The sequence below is a fragment of the Amblyomma maculatum genome, chromosome 3, assembly GCF_055883805.1.
Source record: "Amblyomma maculatum isolate TAMU_Amacu chromosome 3, ASM5588380v1, whole genome shotgun sequence".
Lineage (NCBI taxonomy): Eukaryota > Metazoa > Arthropoda > Arachnida > Ixodida > Ixodidae > Amblyomma > Amblyomma maculatum.
This window is the reverse complement of record NC_139346.1, coordinates 152,410,330-152,435,061: the sequence shown is the minus strand read 5'-3', so window position 1 is coordinate 152,435,061 and position 24,732 is coordinate 152,410,330. Positions and strand designations below refer to the sequence as shown.

General features: G+C 42.9%; 1 protein-coding gene across 1 annotated transcript in view; it reads left to right on the top strand.

The window, feature by feature from the left end:
• Positions 1-24,732, top strand: part of Pex2 (peroxisomal biogenesis factor 2) — a 32,372-nt gene that overhangs the window by 3,818 nt on the left and 3,822 nt on the right. Inside the window, exons 6-9 of the mRNA XM_084598246.1 lie at positions 12,149-12,301; positions 14,701-14,748; positions 17,050-17,256; positions 22,317-22,466. Coding sequence (XP_084454372.1) covers positions 12,149-12,301; positions 14,701-14,748; positions 17,050-17,256; positions 22,317-22,421 — 513 coding nt within the window. The 3' untranslated portion in view covers positions 22,422-22,466. The remainder of the gene's footprint in view (positions 1-12,148; positions 12,302-14,700; positions 14,749-17,049; positions 17,257-22,316; positions 22,467-24,732) is intronic.

The window sequence follows — 24,732 nt, the reverse complement described above, 5'->3', positions numbered from 1 at the left end:
TTCATGAATGATGTGGCATGCTTCACCTGTTCTGATGCTTTACTTATCGATTTGTGTATTATGCTGAAAGCACCACTTTCCCTGGATGATCACACTAATCATATTCTGCAGGGTGCAAGTTTTTGGGTTTCGAAGCAATGACACCTGCTTTTAACATACTTTTTATGTGTTGACTATTGTGTTGCGAAACCTAGTTTCAGTGTTCCAATGAATTTATTGTAGTCGACATATGCCATGTATGTTATGAATCAGTAATCTGTTTCAATGTAGAAAACCATCATGGGTGCATTTGTAGACACTGGATCCACTTGACTCCACTCTTGTTGCTGACTGTAGGCAGATGAAAGGAATGAGTAGAAACTGACTTTTGATGTGACATTGTTTAAAAGCCAAGGATGAGAACTTTTTATTTACGATGTGAAGGGTCTGTGAGCACTTAGCTGCTGTGCCCAAGGATGTGGGATTGAATCCCGGCCACCACGACTGCTTTTTGATGGAGCTAAAAGGCAAGGTGGCCGTGTGCTGTGTGATATCAGTGCATGTAAAGAACTCCACGTGGTCAAAATATTCGGAGCCCTCCACTGCAGCATCTCTCATAGCCCGAGTTGCTTTTGGATGGTAAACTCCATTAACCAAACCAAACCATAATGCGATACAATTGTGGCATGAAGTTTGAAGCAGTTCACTTTCATTGATTGCTTTGTCTTGTGCTTCTCATTGTGCATGGATGGTCACTTCAGATCCAGGTAAAGATTTCATCTCTTTAAAATATTTCACAAAATAGCAGTGGCTGAAATCCACAAAATTTCAGAGGTGTAAATATAGCTTGCTGGGGAATTCATTTTGAATATTTGCATCTTATTTATTTTTGTAGATGAACAAGGTACGATACTAGAAAGAGTTACTGACGTTGATCGATAGAAGTGCAGTTAGCAAGCTTTGTTTTATTACGTGATGATGCCATAATCTTGGTATGGGACACTATAAGAAGAAAATTATGGGGAGACTTAGGTCCGCTTAAGAGTACGACACAGTGTTGGCCTGTGGCCCTCTGGGGTACTTACGCATGTGAAATTGACTTAAGCGCGCGGTTAAACTTAGAGTGCAGAGGCCCCATCTGTCTTGGCAACAACAGTGTGTCAGGTCTTAATAGAGTTCTGGTAACTGCCACATGCTGCCATGACAGGATTTTTTCCGCACGTCTTTTATGCTATATCTCACATGTGGGCCCGGCTACAGCCTTTTGGCCTGCACGAGCCCAATACACTACCACATAATATATACCACAGTGACAGAGTTACCACCATCGGCTTAATTACAGCATAACTCGCAAAAATTATATGTACTCTTCTTGTCACCCCAAGAACAAAAAAAAAAGATCACTAAAACATTCAAGAAAAGTTACTCTTTTGGGTTAATTGGTTAATCTCACATCCAAACAAACAAAAAGTGCTTAGAGTAACACCAGACCCAGCATTCGTTCACATGGTCACAAAAAACACTGCATTAGGCTTTTGTTAACTTCTCCGTAATTTTAAACTTTTTAAGGGAAACAAAAATCAATGCACAGCTGAAGCAAGCTTTGACAAAATTTTCATCTGTTCAGTCAAGTTAATATTGTCGGCAATCTCTTGACAGGCATACGCAACTGTCATACTACACAAACGTTCTTCCCCCATTGTACTCCGGAGCCATATCTTTAGCTTTCACAGGGCACTGAAATGTTGTTCTGCTTCACATGAAGGTATTGGGGTTACCAGTGTAATCCTATTAGGTGTCCCTACCTCCTTAGAATACTGGCAGATTGATTTATGCATTTTTTTGGAGTAATTCAATTATGTCCTCAAACTGCAGACCAGAGTGTTCTTCATGTAGTAGGTGCACCCGAGCCATTATTTTGGCAGAATCCACTTCGTTGTAGAGGCAGATCATGTCTATGTCAGTTTCGATGGCTCCTGCTTCAAAAACATCTTTCCGAGTGCTCAGTATATCATAATTTCTTTCTGAGGTGGTGTCAAATCACCTTTAGGTGTCTGACAAGGCTGCGTCAATTCATGCTTAAAAAATATACTTTGAAAGTCTGCCCTGGGATAAATCTCTCTCCTCGAATCAGGAGAGGCTTTTGACTTCAGCCGTGCTTGAAGGGGAGCTCTTTTTTTATTTGAAAATAATATTCCAACATATTTCTCACTGCTGTACGAAGTCTCCTCACCATATAAGTAAAGCTGTGGTGCACCTCGAAGCCAAAATTCTCATTTATCGGCTCACCCATGAACAGCTAGTTGACTCAAAGACCAAGTCCGCAGCAATTCTCTCAGAGTGCGCTTTATAAGGAAAATGGATTACACTTGCATTAAAGCCCTTCTTTTTATAAATTTTTCTCATAGAATATTTGGTTGTGCCCAGCTTGAATAGGCGCTCGTTGCTCGTACTTTTTTAGTTCTGATGAGATCGGGATTTGGGGGCCTAGCCTTCACCGCAGTGAAACCATGGGGAGCCGAGACGATGAGGCAGGAGCAGCCAGGGGGGTTTTTAAACAATATTTTACAGGGTGGGATATGTGCAAGCTGAAAGCAGAAAAACGGAGCTCCTGCTGGAGACAATCTCTAGCTGGGGAAACAAAGCTCAGTATGTACATTCCAACTAGTTGGGCACAAGCAATGACTTTAGATGCCGCTCACTGCCGAGGGTGGGGCTTGAACCTCCTTGCACATCTCTGTGGCGAGGGCCAGCTTCTCCAATGTCGATGACAATCTTTTGCTGGTGGTGGAGATTCTTCACCAAGGCGAAACAGCCGAGAAGTCGCCCGTTGGCGGAGGTCATTTTCTCAGTGGTACTTCCCAGAAGGTCATCCTCCTCAGAAGGTCACATCTTTAGCAGTCTCAGCCACGTAAGGCTCAAAACACAGCAAATAGCAAGCACAAAACCAACTTTGAGAAGTGCCAGGCTGCTCTTTCTAGCAAAGCCTGCCTTTTCAAAAGAAAAGAAACAAAAATTGTTCTGAAAATTTCAGGTCCTTTTCTGAAATAACCCATGTTAGAGAAAACAAGAAACCAGAGTGGAATTTCTGTTCAAAAGCGAATATGCTCGCTAAAATTTTTATTCATGTCGTAAATGAGAGATGATGTAGAAAGCCACTTCCTGCAAGGACATATCATGAGGTAGAGCTGCAGGTAATTAAAGAGCATGAAAAAAAAAAGAAGAAAAGAATCGCGCCAAGCAAAAAGAGAAAAAAAATATGATATGCCTAGCGAGTTAATGTCTGGGAGCAAAACAAGAGGGCATTGCCCAGGAAAGCTTAGGCTGAGGCCATCAACACCCTTTTCTGTAATGCATATCAAATGCAAAGTCCTGCAAAGCTAGGCTCCAGTGAAGCATACATGTTAACATGGCAGGTAAAAAGATAGAGGCCATTTCTACAAGTCCTGCTTAAATACATTGCAATTTCTGAATAGCTCAAAAAGACCAGTGCTTTCCTTCTCTGACGCACTGCTTGCCTGCTCACCAACAGCATAGGGTGCTCGCCCTCCACTGTCAACCTGTCTGGAGAGCATGACCCTTACACTGCAGTCACTCGTCTTTGCTTGCAGCACAAAAAGAAAAGATGGCCGTAGTCCAGAACCCTCAAGCTGCTTGACTGGCAAGAGCAGCTTTGTGGCAATACTTTTTTCTCTTCAGTTCTATTGGACCTTAGCAACTTTTACTGTTTCAGCTGCAGCTTAGGCGGCCGCGGTCTTACAGCGACTGTAGATGCTGCGATTTGACAAAGCGACATCAGCTCGCGATCCTGGCCTGTCCCGCGTCCGAACTGCCCATTTCCGAAGCTTGGCCGGCGTTTGCAAAGTCGAACGCGAGATAGGTGCGAGCGACTGCGAACGCGTTACCTGCTAATCCTGTTGTCTTGGATCCTGTTCGCATACTTCCTCCCCTTCCTACCGCCGTGCACTCCATTGTGCCCTTTCACACGGCAACTACACATCCTTTTTAGCAAGTGACGCATGTTACCTGACAAAGAACGGCAACATGGGCGCCTCGAGGTGCAGGTAGACATATTCATAATGCTGAGGAGCCTTGAGCATTTTAACCCACAAAAGCCTTTACGGCCTGGCTTTCATCATGCCATGGTTCGCTTAGGTCGACACTGCACGCGCTTAGCCTGTGATAATTTCACGCGGCAGCTGCGCACCCTTCTGAGCAAGCTACTCGTGCCAACCCTCACTGGACAACAACTGCGATGCCCTGACTTTTTTGGGGGGCCTGGATCATCTCGAACTCAGAAAGCCTCCACCGCCAGACTTTGATAATGTCATAGTTGGCTTTACTCTTAGCTGCGCGCACTTAATCTGTGCCCTTTCACGCGGCAGCTGCGCACCCTCCGTACCAAGCGATACATGTTACAACCTGACAAGTGAAAACAAACTGGGTGTTTCGAGGTGCAGGTAGGCATGTTTGAAACGGCGAGGGGCCTTGAACCTTTGCATCTAGAAAATCCTCTACATCCTGACACTGTCTGTGCTTTGGTTCACTTTAGTTTCCGCTGCGCGTGTTTAGCCTGTGCTAATTCCACGCGGTAGCTACGCATCCTTCTCAGCAAGCGAAACATGTTACCCAACGGGCGACAACAACCTGGGTGTCCTGAGGTACAGATCGACATGCTCGAAGTGCCGAGGGGTCTTATGCGACAGCCTTTACTGCTGGACTTTGACCTCGCTGAAGGTGGTTTCGGTCGCGGTTGCGCTCGCCTAACTTCTGTTCCTCTCACGTGACGTGTGTAGAACCTAGATTATTAAGGGGTCGATTTATGGCACTTACATAGCTTTCCAGTTTTCAGTTCCTCAGTGAAAATGACCTGAGTTTTCTCTTCATCACTGAAACCTTCCCCTGTGGTTTTCCCTAGGTGATGCTGCCCGTTTTAAATTTCCACTGTTGGTTTATTCGGTGTGTCACAAGTGTTCACGCAGCCCTCACTGATTAAGCTATTATTTTTCATCCCACGGTTAATTTTGCGCACCTCCTGCTCTTTCCCGCAACCATGAACTTCTCCTTCACTTTAAGGTTCACTCCTGTCCTTTTCATACCCACATCTTCCTTGCATTGCGCTTTCTTGAGGCCCCAATTGGGTAAGATCACAGACGGCAACTCCAAAACAAAGTTCTTTTTTTTTTTTTTACCAGGCATACCCGAGTGATTATACTCCATTTCATACATCAGGTGCAACGCAGCGAAAGCTACGCAAGTAGTCCGCAAGAAAAAAAACAGGAGGCGTATCACTACGTGCTCGTTCTGTAGGCGAGTGGTTCCTGCCGAAACGGGCTCTATTCCGAGCATACACGTTTGCAATAACATGCTTCGCATGCTTAGACATCTTCACAGAGCGGATCTTATAGAAAAAATGCGCACCAAAGAACCATTTTCTCAAAAAGAGATGCGCACCGCGGAGGGCACAGCCAGCGCCATCTGGTGGCACAGCTGGCAAGGTTGCGGGGCAGCAAAACGCGGCACGAACAAAAACGACCAAAAAAAAAAAACATACAAATTAGCCGAATCCGACCTTTTCTCCCTGAAAAAGGTGCTTTTTATGAAGTTGATGGCAAATGCAAAATGTATTAAGCTTGCAGACAAAGCAACTATTATTTTCTCTCGTCAAGAGCAGGCACTATTTTTTATCGCGGATGCGGAGATCGCAAACAAGAGCTGTTGCTTTGGTAGTGTTTCACTTGACGTATGAAACGGAGTATAGGGAGCCTGAAAGGATAATGCTTGGGCAAGTTTTGCAAGACGGCTGCCTCGGTTTGAGTAAGCCCAAATGTCTCCTTGATCTCGACACAGACGATGGGCAAACCTACACTTATCTTAACTGCCTGCCTTTTGCAAGCACCTTCGCCTGTGATTTCCGCAGGCTGTATGTCTATCGGGTGGACAACATCCTTTCCAGCAGCCAAGTCGCGGGGAAATTTTGGCGGTTTTCCTGTTACTGCTAGCTCCCGCCGAAAGGGCTGTGACGGTTGCAAGTGGTCACCCTTAGATCGCGACGAAAAGGCTACTTTTGGCTTACGGCAGCCGGTCGCAAGGTGCCCAGGCTTTTGGCAATGGAAACAGACGACCGGCTTTCTACCTTCAAAAGCCCTTTCTTTTATTTTCTCTTCTTTTGTACTACATGAGCCACTCCTCTGCTGTGCAGGCGAGGTACTAGACGACGCATATCTCACGGAGTTCCCATTTTTCCCTTTTGCATGAAAGTGCGCCCGACTATCCCCATCAGCCTTCGATCCTGATCAGACGTGCGCTTGCTCCGATTCCCTTCGCTGAAGATCTTCAATTTTGATTTTTGATTTTGCCGAAACAGCCTGATTATTACTGGAATTATTTCGCTTTACCTCGGCGATTTGTAAACCCAATCGTCTGAGCTCACGTGAGCTCACGTTACCTTGCTTCTGATTCTTTGAGAAACATGTATTCTTTTTCAATCCTAATGGTCTCGTCCTCAGCTTCCCTGAACTTCTGCTGAATGAACTCCCATGTCTCCAAAATTTCGTCATCCTCTGCTCCACACTCCTGAATCGCACTCACAAGGTACGGCTAGCTGTGGCTTTCCCCGGCTTTAATACCTAACTCTTCACAAAGTAAAGTCAGCTCTGATTTTTTTAATTTACTCAGGTCTATGACAATTTCCGAATGAGAACTTTCAATGCAAGCTGCTTTCAATACAGCAGGAGACAAATAGTCACTCCACCGCTGTTGCCGCCGCTTCGGTGCCTTTGGTCGTGGTCATTCGCCGCTGTCCCCTAGGTCCGTTTCTGTTTTCAGCCGCTGGAGAATCTGTGTGGGCTCGGCCAGAACTTCGGTCACAACAGTTCCTACACAGCTAAGAAGTGCTTGAGATTGGGCTAGTTGGAACATCTTCTCACAAATGCTGCGCTGCTTAGTTGTACATGGACAAAGGAACTGGACAAACGCTGAGGTTGCGCTTAACCTCAGCGTTTGTCCAGTTCCTTTTTCCGTGTACAACTAAGCAGCCCTACACAGCTGTTTGTTTAGTTCCTTTTTTTTTTTTTTTTTTTTTTCTTAATGTTCAGTTTTTTTCATAAAAAGCAATCAAGCCTGCACTAGCCTGACCTAATGAGTGCCGGGTGGCACAAACAGTGAAGGTACTTTTAAGTACCAGACAAAAAGCCATATTTATTCATTCGAGAAGGGAATTTTGTCACTTTACCAAAATATGTAAATGTAAAGGTTAAGCGATCAGGCAATGAGACAAAAGCGTTAACTGGCTATTTCATTCCAAAAGCTTTATTATCATGTTCTGGTTGGAGTCTGGGTTGATCGAAAGGGCTGCATGTTTGTACCTTGTACTCTTGCTAGCAGCAGGAGGGCTGGAATTTCTATGGAACCATCTTTTTAAACCAGAGCATGGCACTTTTTCATGCCACTTGTGCATGGTACCTCATTGGCAGCAGCTTGTTCCAGTTACAAACATGTCAGTGTCCTGGCATGCTGTGGAAAAATTTGTTTAGCCAAGCCATGGCTTTAAACGGGAGACACAGGCTGCGAGCAGACGGTGCGGCACTACACTTGGCAACAGCATTTCTTGGCAATGAAAGGAAGGTTACAGAGGTATTTAATCCAATGATACCATTGTCTCACTGCATTTCTGGCTTCAGGGTTTCTAAACTTATTCTGTGATCATGTACTGTCCTGCTTAATAGGCAGCACGGTACAGACCTCTCTCAGTTGAAACCAATATCACAAAAATGAATTCGGCCTGCTTTTTATCAATGCTTTTTGGTCTAAATTGAAAACTGAAATCTCTATTCATGATGCTAATGCTTTCATTCTTCGTTTGTTTCACAAAAATTTGGTTTGCACAGATATGCCTGTAGGGTTCTTTTTTTTTTTTTTTTAATTTCAAGGAAAGTTATTGCCAACCACAGGCTATCATTTAAAGTTCTCTTTTTCTGTGCTGTATTACCTTACACCTTTCTAAATATGTAACATTTCTGGCTTCGTAGAGAGATTCTCTGTATCTTCAGTGGTGTTAGGCTGCTGGCTGTCTTTTCGAGGCATCACTTGGAGTAGCACTCTCACTTCTGTGCAATTCGGCCTCTGCCGCAATGTGTCTCTGCTCATAGCAGCATTTTTGTATACCTGTAGCTGTCTTCTCTAGCATTTAATAGTACAATGTACACCGACTGCATCCGCTTTATTGCACCAATTCAGCATTTAGCTTTAAAAATGGGTTTTCTTTCAATGCTTCTGTAAAGGTGCATTGAATGCATTTGTAAAGAAAGCACGAATTTTTGTAAATACTAACTCAATAGCATCCATGATTTCAGCAGGAGGTCATCATTTTACTCTATAAAAAGGGGATTTTTGAGGGGCACTTTAGCCTCCCTTACCATGTTCACACTCAGTGTTTCTAAACTTATTCTGTGGTCATGTGCTTTCCTGCTTAATTGGCAGCACAGTACAGACCTCTTTCGGTTGACTTTCGGTGTGGCTCTGTGAAGCTGAATCCTGAAATGGGCAGAATCTTAGGTCGGAAGGGAAAATATCAGAATTGATATATAATTGGCTGATCTCACAAGTTAATTGTGATGCTTCGGCACAAGTTTTTGGGCACAGATCCCAAGGGATAGGCTATGCTGGCATTATGTACTGTATAAACGCATGTAAAGGCCACACTTCCTATTTCTCAAGGCAAATATTTCCTTTTAAAATCTGTGTAAGGGCCACACCCAAACTTACCATGACCCATGCGGGAATAGCCTTCAAAATGAACGTGTACCAGAGCTTCCAGATGCTGCCCATAAATGACGCCCGAAGTCGCGGGTCATCATCATATTTTCCCTCTGCCACGAGCTTCCGCAATTCATATTGCGGTATCGCTCGCCCTGGCGGCTCTGGCTTTGTTTTGCCAACTGTCAAAGGCACGTGAGCAGTGGTAACGGGGTTGACGTGGTCTCACGTCATAGTTGCGGCTCTTGGGTGCTTTCTGCTTTATCTTTTGTGAATTTCCATTGAGTATTGCCATTCTAGCATGATAGACAAGCATATTGGTAGCGAGCGACGATTTAATGGTAAATAACCGCCGCACATTCATTGATTGGTCTGTTTTTACTTGAAAAAGAAAATATTTTTTCATGTGTCACGTGTATGGGCTGCACCCCGAAAATGGGCCCTCGAATCTGGGGAAAAAAGTGCGGCCCTTACACGCGTTTATACACTACCTTTGCAATAGCAGACATGAAGCTCTTTCAACTGTAGACATCATGAGTTTGTATGGAATGGTGATAAAAGTCTGTGAAGGCAATGTTTTCATGACAAAATACATCTTTTGTTGCCTGTTCCATGTTTCCCTTTTGTTGAGGGTGTTTCTGACTATAAAGGTGTAGATAGAGCTTGATGGAACCAAGTAGGTCTTCTGTTTGGCATTGGAATCTGAAGCTCGGCCAGGCAGTTTCTCAGAAGTGAGCAGTCTGCGCCCTCTTTGACAAGAATGTCATAGTGTGGGAGCGGGGTGGCAGGGTTTTTTCCTAGCAAGACGGTGCTCACATGAAAGTGTTTCATTTAGCGCTTTCAGTACTCTTCCTTCATTGTATCGTTTGTTGTGCCTATTGAAGAGCTTGACTATGTTAAACAGCATTTTCTAAACTAGTAGCCATAGTCTGCGATATTAATCAGAAGGAGAAAAAAATTGCATTTATTGAATGTAAAACAGACATACTCCGTGAGCTGCAGCAGTCCTTCAGCTTCCATTTGAAACGCAATTGAACAAAGTGCCTCGCAGGTGTCAACTGCCACCCGTAATACAAGAACAATAGAATAATTAAGTAATGGACAAGTGCAGTGAAGCTTACCTTCAGACTACAGCAACACTAAAATGTAAATGTAGCCGCGCTCAACCCTTGATTGAACATTGTAACAACGAATTGCTGATTTACACAACCTTCTTATTAAACTATCCTTAAAATGGTTACTGTATGAACTCACACTAACTGCAGCCTGGAAAAAAAATAATAATAAAAAGAACTGAAAACGTGTTGCTTCTCCCATGATATTTCACAATTTTTGCATCGTTAGTTTGAAATAAATGAACGACAACAAAAAGGTGCAACTTTTTATTCTTTTAATCTCTGGGATGCTAATATATCCATTTAAATGTGTACTAATGGCACATATTTCCTTCAGAAGCACAGAAAATGTTAAAAGCTCATCCTCACTGTTAGTGAACGAGTCAGTCATGTTCAGTGCTAGCATTCATGTTAATCTACGCGATGCTATCACGCAATGCAACTTTTAGGCCAATACTTACGAATAAAAAAAAAATAAACAGTAGGCTGTGCATACTGCTGCAATCTCCTTTTATGCCCGTCCTTTTTGTATCACTTGCCTCAGAACTAGTGAAAGTTCGCTGGCAGTTCCTGGCCCTTCATGAATTGCACAAGCTGTTGCAGAACACCACAACAAAACTGTAAGGACTGCTAGCAATTTTCAAAGGCATTGGGTCAATGCAATTATGAAATGCAGACTAAATTTATGCTCAAAGCAGGTTTGAGAAGGCTGAACATGCCTGAGCCCTATATCTATATCTTATCATTCATGGTAGGCTCAGTATAAAGAGAGAAAGCTATATCCAGACTGTGACCAAAGAGCAGGTGTATTATTAAATGAATTTTCTGCCATATACCAAAGCCCTCTAGCAGTTCTACAGTCATCCTTCGCCCGGTACAATCAACACATGGAACAGACTTCCAGCCAAGACTGTAGCATCTTCTGCCGTGACATCATTCATGTCTCAACTTAAATCCCATTTGTTATCATGTTGATAATTCTTGCCAAGGATTCAATCATATACTGCTCCCAAAGTGTGTATATCATATTTTATTGTCAAAATTGGTTGTCAATGTACAGGCAGCGCTTTTTGTTGTCTTTTTTGTTTTGTTTTGTTTTCCTTCAATGTGCAAACTATGCCTTTTTTTTTTTTTGTCCGAAGATGCTTGCAATTTATTAGCAGTAATTATGCTCTGACTACTTGTCGAATTGCTTTTTCTTTTCATGAGGCTGTTTTCAGTATCATCTTAAAATGTGAAACGGTGTGTTTTCGGTGCATTTTGTATTGTACTCTGAACTGCATATGTCCCACTCCTTCTAAGGACGTACTGCAGTGCTAGCCGTATTATGTAAATAAATCAATACTATTACACTTGAGCACTCGTGCTACAAAGGCAAATAAGGCAGTTACAGTGACCAATCTGGGCCCATGGCAATTCTCCACTTGACCAAATACATTCGCTTCTATTGATCCCATCATTAGCCATTGCAATATTTTAGGGCAACTTCATCCATTGATGCTGCTAACGGGTAAACGCAGCAAACTAGTGCTGCAGCTGCATGCTGCACTTGTTTTTCTTGTTTAGTCAAAAAGCAGCGCAGGTCATGTGTTTCGCTTGGTCTGTCTTTGGTCACAAAAAATGCTCCAAGAATTCCTTCAATGTCCAGTAACACGATCACTAAGTGCTAAACGTACTGTGATGGGCACGCAGTTAGGCAGACCATTTCAAGCGGATTACTTACATTTGGACTCATACTTAGCTCATGATTATTTTCTACGCACTGCAGCAATTCATTTTTGACACGCTGGTGTTTTTAACACCTTATGCAGGACTATACAGACTAACACTCCACAGTGTAAGATGCATATCGTGTACATCGCACACAGTGCTCAAAAACCTAGCCGCTTTTTTTCCTCTGGTCGTAACTGCATCCACTGGCAATACAGGGGTGGCCTGGTGACTTTTTGAACTTAGTGGAAGATGTTTTAAGCACTGACGAGGGTTACAACACCCACTTGTAGTTAGTGCATGATGTGAAGGCACTTCATAACGTGTTGGCAGCGCGAGGAGAGATGGTACCAGATGCTTAGGTTTGAGATCACATGCACACGTATGTGATATAGTACTTTCATTCACCATGCTTACTAATGTGCAACTATTACTATTGGCTGATGCTGTTGAGTCTATTGAGTGCTTAAATATCGCAGTTGTGCTGTTCTGTAGAGAAGATCAAAGGACCTATGCATAGATGTCTGGCAGTCCTCATTAAGATGTGCCTTTCTTTCTCTTGACCTTCACTTTCTCGGTTTATGCAGGTGGAGCATGGAATCAGCCTCATTGAAACAGCTGTTCGTGTGGCGTCCGTTGCCAACTTCGTGCTATTCCTTGTTCGTGGCCGCTATTGCTCACTGGGAAACAGGATTGTTGGCGTTGTCAGTGGCCATGCTGCAAGACCCATGATGCGGGAGGTAAGTTGTGCAGCAAAACCGTGTAGCTTTCAAAGAGATGAGGCAGACACCCTCCATGTTTTTTTCTATGGGAGTGGTGCAAAGCAACGCCATTTAGGTTGGTTCCGTTGTGCACTTCTAGAGTTTTGCGCATGCATAGTTCACTCGAGCTAAAGGAAGATTGTGGAGTGCAATGTTCTAGGAAAAACGACATTATGTTGCACATCAGACCCCTGTCTTGTACATGAGGTCAAGTATAGGCGGTATTCACTGAGACCGTGCTACCAGATGGTGCTAGCGTTGCCACAGCTAGTGCACCATGCTCGTGGTCGTCGATGGCGTTGGCACGCGTTGACTTGCACAGCATCAAGTTCGCTGTCTGGTACCCCTTATATAGGAGTTGTCCGTAAGATTTTTTCATGCTAATTACCTTCTTTGTGGAACCCTCTGTGCACATAAAGTCCGCATTGCATAAGGTACGCCTTGATATCGGTGAACTCAGCGTGTGGCAGTGTTCCTGTATGTCAAACACCACAACATAATTTCCACAGTCATACGAGCCAACATTCTGACAAAGCAAACTTTTTTACCAGGTCCACTTTTTTTCCTGTTCCACACAGTTCATGAACGTGTTCACTCTTGCACGGCGGTTTTACAGATTAGACAGAAATTATCAATGACAAGACACGAAAGGCTCTCCTGCTTCTTGGACCACAAGGAATTCAGGGCTGCGGCCGGTTGTGGTGTCTGCACTCTCAACCATGGACATGGCAAATGCCTTTCCAACTTGCGTATGACATCAAGAGAATGTCTCCCATAGCACAACTCAAACTTCATGTGCACTCTGAGCAAACATGTCTTTGGCTCCTAGCTTAACATAGCTGAGTTTCATATTCCTACCAAATTGCTCCAATAGAAAAGAGCCATTGGGGTGCTGGGCCAAATGACGGTGACAAGTCGTATCATCACCTGTCCACCACCTGAGGTGGGAGAAAGGAAAAGAGGAGGACACCGCGAAACACAGGCAGCAGCTGCGCAGCGACAACAGCGGAATTCCAAAATACCACGAGCTGTAATCTTAAGAAAACCTGTGCATCTCTATTACGGGTGCGCTCCTTACGGCTGCAGCATCCTACCTGTGCAACAAAGCTGTTGTGTCCATGATGTTAGAGTTTGCTGTTGCTGACTACCACTTGAAAGTGTTTTACATTATGTTTTACATTGTTCTGCTGTGCTTCTCAGCAACTACAACTGGATATATTCACTTATTTCTCAGCAAGGTTTCGATTGACACAAAAATGATATGGTCAGTGAAACTAGTAGATTGTCTTTTGAAGAATGGTTGTGTTATATACACCAATATGCACTTATGTTGCTGGTTCAGACTGACTGTTCTATAGTTTCTGTATAGAACATAGCTACAGATATTTTAATGTGATAGCATTATAATCCAGTTCAGACTGACTGTTCTATAGTTTCTGTATAGAGCATAGCTACAGATATTTTAATGTGATAACATTATAATCCACATTTAGAGGAAAAGAGCCTTGGATTATGAAACTATCCATCGTATAGCAAATTCCCTGATTGTTTGAGAGAGGTCGCATAAATTGTGTCAGGATCATGATGTCACACACGCCCTTCCGAGCAGGGAGTGCTAGGCCAGATCACATAACATAATGTTGTCAACCTCTTGACTAGTCAGGAGATTTTGGAAGCCAAGTTAGTAGGTGGTCTGGCAGGTGACAGTTGGCAGGTCATATGACAGGGTTTTTCAAGGTTGCAACATCATAAACAAGGTCACAGTCTCAGCCAAACAGTTTTGCAAAGTCGCTCTGGAAAGAGAAAAGCCCTTCTGCTGAAAAGAAAAGTGGAAAAAAATGATACAAACACCAAAGTAGCAACAAATTTGGATTTTAATACTATCACATTTTGTTCTTAATGTACTGTAGATGTGCCCCAAAGTTTATTTTTCTGTGTAATAGTCTGTGCCCTGTTACTGTTATAATTCATAGTTTCACTGGCAATACCATCCTTTTTTTTTTCTACCAGTGTGGCCAAGTTCTTCTATTCCCACAATCACAATTTCAAAATATGTTTGGCCACTTGTGCCTTTCTTTAATAAAAACAAAAAAAAAAAAGGGAAGAAAGAAAGTAATAAGTAACCACTTCGGGAAAGCTGAGCCATAGAAGCCAGCAGAGGAAGTAGTATTGGTATCAGCTGTTATTTCCCACTTCCATGCACCGAGTGTGGCAGTCAGCTTGGTGACTTTTTATTCCTTTATTTATATATTTTTATATTAAAAAAAATTCCTTGTTCGTGCTGCATTTCTGCCTTCTAGTAGCTTTGCACCAGCGGGAATGTTGGGGAAACTCACGAGTTCTGCAATAGACGATGTATTTTTGCTGCCTCTTTGCAGGTTCAGTTTGACTTCATGAATCGGGAACTTCTATGGCATGGCTTTGCGGTATGTTTAAGCTTGTTTTTGTTTGAAATATGTGTCAATGTTAATGGCATCTATTATTCTAGGTTTGCACTCTTCTAGTCTATACTGTCACGGCACGTTGAAGTAGCTATTGCTCAGAATAGGGACAGTACATATCTGTAAAATTGACTGACAGGATGTCAAGACTTCTATAAGACTTCACAGTTCCTCATCGGAATTTAATCGCATACATAGAATCCCTTGTATCAAATGAACTTTCAGCATTTAAGAGCTTGGGTTTCTTTTTTAAGGAGACGGGTAAGAGCACATTTTGTATGTGCATTTAAATGTAAGCAAAACACATGTAATGCAGTGCATGTATGCACACCTCTGTTGTCTGGATCACTCCATGCAGCTCATGGTATTAATATTGTATTATGGCATCATCACCTTCCATTTTCATTCTACTTTTTCCTTTTCTCTACTTCTCCTTTTCTGCATGTGAAGTAACAGACTAGGATTGTGTTTTCAGCGACCGACCTCTCCACCTCTTCTCTCATTTACTCCTTTTCTTTCCTCATGAATATTCACTTTATAATTACCAACGCCTGTGCTAAGGTTAAACCTGTTACCTTAATTTGAAGCTTCTGGGCTTTTCGCTGACATTATCATGGAATCAGACGTCACAGGGTCAGCAATGCTGCTTTCTTCATCTGCAGGGAAGGGCGCTAGGACAGTGAACTTGCTAAATTCACAGGCGATCAATGGTATTGATGCGGGGGGCCTATGTTCGTGTGACCTGTGCTCGTTTTGATATGAGGGTCTTTACTGGACCAGCTTGTTCTATTAGTAGGACCTCGTGGCTGCAATCTACAGTAAACCCTCAGTTCTATGTACATCGACTAAATGATTGTCTTGAGATTTTAAAATTCCCAGCAGTTTTCCTGTGCATTGTGTTTGTATGCAAAAAATAGATTTCATTTCAACAAACTGATAGGTGGACTGAGACTTATTTTTGAAATCAGTTCAACTAAGCTTTGCGCTATTCGGCGTTGGCCTAGTATCACTTCCTACATTCAGTAACTGGTAGCACTAGTCTATCCTTTTCTCCTAGTACAGTAAAAGTGATTCAGGGAACAGGGCAAGGAGGCGGTCCACTCCAGGATGTAGACAAAGATGTGTCACCAGCTGGATGTCAACGACAACACTTTTGACAGCTTGTTACCTGTGCTGTGTGCAATGGAGAAGAGACAATGGCAGACCCAGATTCAAACCATGTAACTCTATCCTAATCTATAGGATGACCTGGAAAGGTGTGAGACTTTGTGTCTCAGCAACAAACTGTGACAGAGGAAGTGTGCAAAAAATTAGCTGTTGTTTAGCTCTGGTTAAACCTGGATGGAAGTGGAAGCTTCGTTTACCTGCTGCATTATTCCTCTATCACGCCCTATCAGTGTAGGGTGCTACATTATTGCGGACACTTAAGCTCAGCCTTTAAGGGTATGACGCGAGAGCGTGAGCTACCAATTCCCGCTTTAACCAAGCCGTATGGATGTGCCTGCATGTTCTGGGAGTAACATGAGTGCAAAGGGTTCTGGCAGGCTGATTCTGATGTCAGCCTCCCTCGTGAAAGGAGCAACCCGAATTGGCAGCTACTGCCCGTGGCTTAGGGGTAACGTGAATTCAAATGCCATGGCAGGCTGATTACATCACCCTTCCACATAAAAGGAGAGTTCGAGTTGGTGCTCTTTCAAGCACCCACCAACACTGACTCTAAAGGCTCGAGTTGGCTGCCATAGTGAAGCTTCCGCTTCTAAAACAGACTCTCTGGGCAACTTCGTTATTTCTTACGTTTAAAAAGCACAAGTGCAAACGAAAATTATTCCTTTTCTTTTTCAAGATGAGAAAGGCAGCTATGCCATTGTTATGCACTTTGTATATATGAATGTAACTCCATTATTGCATTTCACAGTTTTGACTCAATATATACTGGGCCCTATGTTGTTTCATGTTCTCCTAACTATTCAGTTTAGCGAACTTTCGGTTAAGTAAACTGTTTACTTGGGTCTCTTAAAGTTCACTCAAGTGATAGTTTACTACATTCACTACTCATTTCAGGTTCCCTTTCGTAGGGCTTATGCGTGTGTGTGTTTTGACATGTTCAGGCTAAGGAAGTTTTATTTGTTTTAACTGTTTGTTCACTTATTTACTTCTTAATTTCATGCGTTTCAGAGTCAGTCAGTGAAAATTTCGTGCATGTTCTCAATCAGAACTATTTTCTCAAATTTTCTAGTCCTTTATTGTCTCCTTTATTGTCTCTTATCTTGGCATGGATTTCTGCAGGAGTTCATCAGTTTCCTTCTCCCGCTTATCAACGTATATCCAGCAAAGAACTTTGTGAGTCGAAAGTTGCTGCGTCGTAGACTGCGTGCCACAAGGCCAAACGAGAGGACACTGAGGGACATGGGCAGGTGTGGAATATGTAGTGCCAGCCCCACACAGCCTCATGAGATTGGCTGCAAGCATGTCTTTTGCTACTACTGCATTGCGGTGAGTCCTCATAAAGAGTTGCACAGGCTCGGAGTGCCGAAGACGGCAGTATTTCTGTGCGTCTGCCTTTTTTATCAGCAGAAGATAGTGTATGAGGGTGCAGGGCCATCATCACTTTTATAACTCTGTGATAAATACTGTGAACGACACTTTGTGATATGCTAAAACACACAGTCTGCGTTGTAATCGCAAAATGACTGTATCAGCCAAAAAGAAGAAGAAGAAAAAAAAAAAAGAAAAATGTAAATGGCAATTATCTAGTGCCTTTCTATATATATATTATAGTGACAGCCCTTGCATTATTTCATCAACATCATCAGCCTGACTATACCCACTGCAGGGCGAAGGCCTCTTAAGTAGAACCCTGTTTGTTAGCCTCCACATAGGACTAATCATGGGAGGTTGTGGCCAATTACTGCACCAGGGTGGCCAACTCCTGTTCTGGTGAGAGAGTGCGTTGCCGAAGGTGTTCACCGCTTGCACCCCAAACCTGTTTATGCAATTCTATCAACACACTGATATATATTGGGTGCGAAGACATACCGTGGCGCCACCTCTCGGAAGTGCCCGCATGACGCAGTAAGTGGGATAACGCACGTTGAACGGCTGCTGTAGGATGCTTTCTGAGGCAGTTCAGTTGCGCGGTAGCATTGCGTTCATTTATTTATTTAATATACACCTTGGTCTGGGCCTGTATAAGCTTATTTTGAGGTATGAGACCCAGTAATTCGGCAAAAGTGCATTTCATTGAATCAGAGTTATCGAAGGTGGCGAGCTAGCTTCACTGTTGCGATGACGCGCACCGGCTGCAGCATTTCTGCGGTTGTGAAAAAAAAAGCTGAGGCTACCACACAATCAGTCAGATGTAAGCAGTCAGTGCATAGGTAACGGTATATTCCTCTGCAAGAGCAGAGCGCTGTCAGCAGCTTGACAGATGTTAAGGACCTTCGCATAGCGCCGGCAAAGCGGCACCGTTCGCCTTCTTCCATAGAGCAAACAAGTTTGACTGCGGGGATGACATGGATTATTTTTTTTTAGCAAGTGTCAAGGCGTGTGTTCAACGCAGCGAATTCTTGCGCACCGACTACCGTCATTGACACTATTGATTCAAGCAGATATTTGTTTTTCTCACGCACAAGTTTTTTTTTACGCATATCTCGATCAGCACATCACAACATGCATGCAATGCTCTATCTTTCGTTTATTCACGGACTCTGTCATTTGAAATTACTATAGTGCTGGAGACGCTGCCGGAGACAACTCACCATGCATACCGCTGCCCGAGGTGGCAGAATCTTCTAGTTCACTTCAGTGAAACTTCCGTGCCAACACGTTCATTTAGAATAATTTGAGATTTTCTGGCCTTCGCGCGATCCCTCCTTTCTTTGGGAGGGTACTGCTCCATGAAGATACCAGCATCTTTTCCATCCTTCCAGCAATAGTATCGTTAGCTTCACAAATGATAAGCGCAAATTAAAATGCGCGCCATTTCTTCTGTTGCTCATGGAACGTTTAGCGCCAACTCTGTGGACAAAATCTCGTTCGCTGAAATGTCTGCAGTGCACATCATGAGAATGATCACTCACTGATTTGTCCATTCAAAACTTAATTAAGGAAGGAGAATTTTGTGAGCTTATGTTTCGGGTAGCAATGGGAGCTTGCGCCGGGTTCCCTCGCTTACGTCTGGGTACAGAGCAGTAACGCAACGTAGTAACAGCTCAAATAAACTTCAGAAGCCTCAGTAACGATGCAAGATCAAAAAGTGCAAGGCTGGCACTCTATATCAAACCAAGCTACAGAAATAAACGCGACTATTAGCTTTTAAAACGCACAAATTCAATCAAGCGTCTGCTTCAGCAGCAGTAAGAGGAGTCACGTGATCCCACTTTCTCCCCTAGGTCGACACTAATGCCATTCGCTCCAGTGGTGGCGCTCGTGCCCAATATATATTTTTTCCGGTGGAAAATTGCGCAGCACCGAGATTCGAAACACGGTCCCTTTGCATGCAAGGTGGATGTTCTGCCGCTACGCCACCACTGCACCTTGCATTATTTACTGTCCATAAAATCCATGGCAGTATCATGTAAAACCCTGTCACAAGGTTTCCTGGTTTTTTTGTTTACAGTGTTTAAGAAGAAAGTGCAATGTACATGGCAACAAAGGGTGATCACTGGAATGAAGCAATGCGGAACAGCCGCTAGTAATGTACCATAGCTCCATAGCTGCCATTGTTGCACACTGTGCAGTCACATAAATATGTGACTGTTTGACGATGTTCTACGGATTTTTAAACAAAACTATCTTCAGGGAAGTGTCAGCAGACAGCGTGCATGTATAGTGCACGGTTTCTCGTCAGGCCCATGCAGTGCCTGTGGCATGCCACTAATGAGCGTTGGCTCGCAGGCTCTATTTCCAGCTCCAGCGGCAGCATTCCTATGGAGGCAAAATAAGCCTGGTCGAAATTAGTTCATTGCCCTGAGTGGATTTAAATAGAGCCAGGGAGCAAAACGGCTCGCGGTCAGAATTAATTGCGAGCCCTAGGCCGTTACCTGTTCTCTGTCGTTTGCAATGCTTTAAGGCATTATTGTATTTTGTGGTGTTCTCAGAAATTTTGACTGCCTTCTAGAAATCTTTAGCTGCATCTTTGTTAGCATGCTACTAGTGCTGTGCTGTGTAGCTGATGTGTACTAGAACGCTAAATTATGGAATCAATGACATAGTTGGCAGCGATGTTGCCCGTACATTCTGACACTGAGGGGCTGTCCACTAATACTAAGGCCAGTTCGATACACGGAATATAACAGTATGAAGTGCACACATGCCTCATGCTTATAATTGGCTGGGGCCCAGTTTGTTTTTAGAACTGATGCTTGGGCGAGTTGGTATGCCATTTTCTGAAGAACAGCGCGACTTCGACAACGACGGAAGGAAGACAACACGGACAGGCGCTGACTTGCAACTGATGTTTATTGCTCGGAACGTGGTAATATATATATCAGGCTCCAAGCAACAAAAGAAAACACAGAAGCGATACACATTTGATTATACACTTGAAAGCACGTGTGATGCCACCACGTCACTTCCCTGTAGCTAGATATCTAAGCTCCTTTGCTGACAACGCCAAGGACGGGCTGCTGACACAGGCGTCATTTAATTACTCATTTAATTATTTCACCTTAGAATAATTTTGAGTTTATTATTATTATTATTATTTTTTTCAATCTGTGAGGTCTCAGTTAATACAATTTTGCTCTATTGATAAAACAGCACGCATTATTACCTTTCTTTTTAACTGCTAGTCAAGTGAACATGCCATGCTTTGTGATAGTACTTTATGTTGTGCTAATGTGTTTATCGATGTTTGCATAGAAATGGTTTCAAAATACTTTTTCTGTGCATATTTATCTATAATACTAGTCATGTTTAGCCTTGGATCACATTAAGGTGCATTTCTGGTAATCCAAAGACAAATCTTTGGTTTTTTTAAGCTTGCATTAACGAGTCTGCTGCTGATGAAGTTGAATTCTCTTGAATTTTACTATTTGAAGAATGACGGTAGCAGCAGTTCTGTTATGTCACGTCAAAAGGAGATTGACTTTCTGTGTGTCACAGTTGACAGGCATTCCTAATGTCCCTTTCTTGCTTTTTGTACGAAAAAATTGCATTTTCATAGCAAATGGTACCATCACTGACCAGCACATTGAATGTGTCACTTCATTTACTTCTGTCGTGTTTCTCTGGTACTGCTCCTCTGTGATGACGAGGCAATTAGCCCACCATTCTGTTCTTGTAAACTCTAAAGTTATGTCACAGTTAGTTTTTTTGTGTTTTTTTTGTGTTTTTTTTTTTTCAAGACAAGCCTGCAGAATATCAAGCTGCTCAGCTAATGCTTATTCAAACTTTAGGTGATACCCTTCTATGTTGGATGCGTTCAGTTTCCTCATTTCAAATGACGAATTTGTTGATAGTCACAAGCACTACCCGAGGTGTTGCACTGTAGCGTGATCCATAATTTTATGCACCCTGTAGGTTGTTTCTCTCAGCTAAATTAGTATACTGTTCACTCAAATCTGAATTGACTCTTGGCCGGCTGTATTGTTTTATGTCACATTTGTTTAGGTCACTTCCCTGACTCGATCTGAAGGAATCGGATATTTCCATTGTGTGCACCTAATGTGAAGCAAAACAAGCCGCTGTCCCAACGATAGCACCATTGCATCTCATTTTATGCTAAGATAGAAAAAAGTGATTCATTGCGATACATGAACAAAGGTCTTCAAATTAGTGCAGTTTTGGGCAAATTAAGTTTTGTTTGCATGATGATCATAAGTTAGAAGGAATCTTTAAACACTACACAACGCAGTGAAACAATGCCTCCCCCCCCCTCTTTTTTTTCTGGATCTCCGTGGCAGCGTTGCTATAAACAAAATGAGATGGTGCTACTGATACCATCACTGGGATAGCGGCTTGTTTTGGTTTGCCATCACCGCAGGCAGTGCGAACTTCCAATTTCATCTAATTAAATCCGCTTAGTACCTCAAACAGATGTGGTATAAAACAATACCAAATGCCGGTTTTATGCAAACCTTGAGCACAAACAATTCAATACTTCAGCTGAAGGAAGCACCCTAAGGGATGCGAGAAATTGTGGAACTTGCTGCATGTAATGCAACTAAGTAGAATCTTGATAATACCGCCGCAGAAGTTGTAGAGTGATGCAGATCAATAAAATTTCCCCGCTAAAGTTAATCATGTAGAATGCGCAAAAATTTGGCTGCTCTGAGTACTATCCCTTGCCGCTATGGATTATACGAATGCACAGGCTGTGGAGGCACCCGTGAGCAGAATGTGCTGCCTTCACCAGCCAGCGCGTGTGCCTCAATGTTCTGCCAGGCAGCACGCACCATGAGCACTGAAGGACGACACATAATCATAAACAGATTTTCATGCACGCATTTCTAGTGATTTGGTTCATTTTATAATGATAGAATATATTTCTTGCGACCCTGTGAGATTTGTGTCATCGTGATTGGGATATCACTTTTTTTTTTCTTTCACAGAGCCAAGTCACAGCCGATGCCAACTACTCTTGCCCACGTTGTAACTGCCCATCTCAGGGGCTTGAGAACGTCAGGAAAGCTGCGCTGTCTCTCAACTCGGGGTGACACCCAGAGCTAAGAGGAATGCTCATACCAGGCAAGGAATTCGAGGCAAGAGTTTTTCTGCTCACTTTTCTTTATTCGTTTGAGCATTGTCTTCTGCTGGCTTCAAAAACTCAACAATATATATATACATGTTCTGAGGTTGCGAACAACCATGTTTGCTGTACAGGAAGATACTACAGTTTTCGGAATTTGCTCCTTAATCTATTGAGCGAGAAAAGTTTGTTTGCGTCTACTGAGTCCTTGCTATGTTTTGGGAAAAGAGAAGATTGACTTGCTGTGCAATATTTACCAAAGGTGGCATACACTATGACACACATGTAGAAGTGAAGACTGAAGATGGTTCTCACAGCGTCACCTTGACCAAGAAGGGAATCTTAGTCCACTGATCAATATTTTGACAAGAGGACCTGTCTTCCTCTTGGCTCACAATTATTCAAATTATTCAGGGCCCTCCTCTGTGGTACCCTGTGTAGCCCATGTTGCTTCAGGCCATTAAACCACGTAAACCAAACCATACTAAACCACCTGCCACGCTTATTCAAGTTTGCTGTACCATAGAACAAGGAATAATGAAGAGCACAAAATGCAGAAAAAGCTGGCAGCTGTTCAAAGATAGCTAAACTTAGCCTAGAATAACCCAATTTAAAATTGTAGGTGCCCTGAACAAGGCCATGTTTATATTCTAAAGTATGAACGTACATGACTTGTTATTTTCGTTTGCAACCTGTGTAAGGCTACTTCAGATTAATTCTGTGCTTCAGTATAAAAATGTGGAGAAGCTTTATCATGCAGAAATTTCAGCCAGTAATGGGTCTTACAAATTATAAAACTAGCACAATTAAAGTGCTGAGCCAATACTGTTTGGCATCAAGTTGCAAGTACTTGATGTCTGCTACCCCACTTTGCATCTCAAGTTACCATGTTAATTCATTATTTCATGAGTGCCAGAGCCACATTTTTTATAGGCATTCAGTAACACACGGAGCACCTGCTACAAGTTGGCTGTTCTCGCCATTTTTGTGTAATTTGAGTGATTAAAAGGTGGCAGACTTTGATGTGTGAAAATGCCAAGAGCTCAGCCTTGATGGAGACTTCATCGTCTCCAGCAAATATGCGCTGTTGCACATGTGTGATGGGAAACGATTGTCGTTGAAATATATATCGTATGCAGACATTGCTACAATTGTGCTCAAGGAACAAATGAAACGCTTGTAGCTTCACATCAGATCTTGACGAATTTACCATTTTTTTCAGCTGTACATGTTTGCTTCAAGCCTAGCACATTACATGCAGTACATAATTGTAATCAAAGTTATTATCAGTTGCAGTTCGCCATATTAAAGCTAGAAAAAGCATACTAAGCTACTCTTCAAGCTGTCCTTTTGCAGCTTCTCCAAACTTAAGCGGAGGGAGAGGTTTCTCGTATCTATTTATTTGTTCTGTGGCTTTGACCTTGAATGAACAAGGCGGGACCAGCAGTCTTGTAAAACATAGCATTGCTAATGAACTGCTCTTATATTGTAATACCATTTTGGCAAATAATTCTTAGCCAGCGCTTCCGGCTCTTGTTTGCAAGTTGCTTTCTGCGTGATTGCATTTATTTTCTGTCCTTTCCATCCACAGATTCTGCTAAAAAATAAAAAAAAATATAAATAAAAAAAACTTGGTAACGGTAGGTTGCTTTTGTAATTCAACAGAACCTTTATTGAGATGTGGAGGTGATCATTGCTCTGTACCTAGTCCAGCTTTCTGCAGCATGACAAATGCAACCACAGGACTGGTTGCTGCACGTTTGGCCAATGTCATTTAACAATTGCGTCACTGCAGTAACTGTCTGCAGGGAAAATAGCCATCATTAACTGAACTTGGGCTCTTAAATACTACACCAATACGGAAGCGTTCACATTATTATTACATCAAGATTGTACTGCAATGCAAGCCAGTACAACATAGTGTGGCATTATAGCATCAGTACAGTATGCCGTGCGAATGCTGAGGGCTGCACCATCTGTTGGGATTCCTGCGAAGCGTACGTGGGCTGTGCATGCGCTTCCACCTGCCAGTTTCTGAACTCTTTCACAGTTTGCTTGTTTTTACTACTTACATAGTGTGGTATATTTGTGAACCGCAAATTTAGTTCACTCAAGCCTTTGGTGGTTTAATGAAACACATTTCTGCACCATTGGCAGCTCGAACGCTATTATTCAAAGCAAGGGCGGAGCTGAAACTGAAACCGTAACTGAGGCCAGATAGTCTGAAATTGCTTGGTGCAGTAACACAGTGACAAAAGTCCCACTCCTGTGGCCTTGGC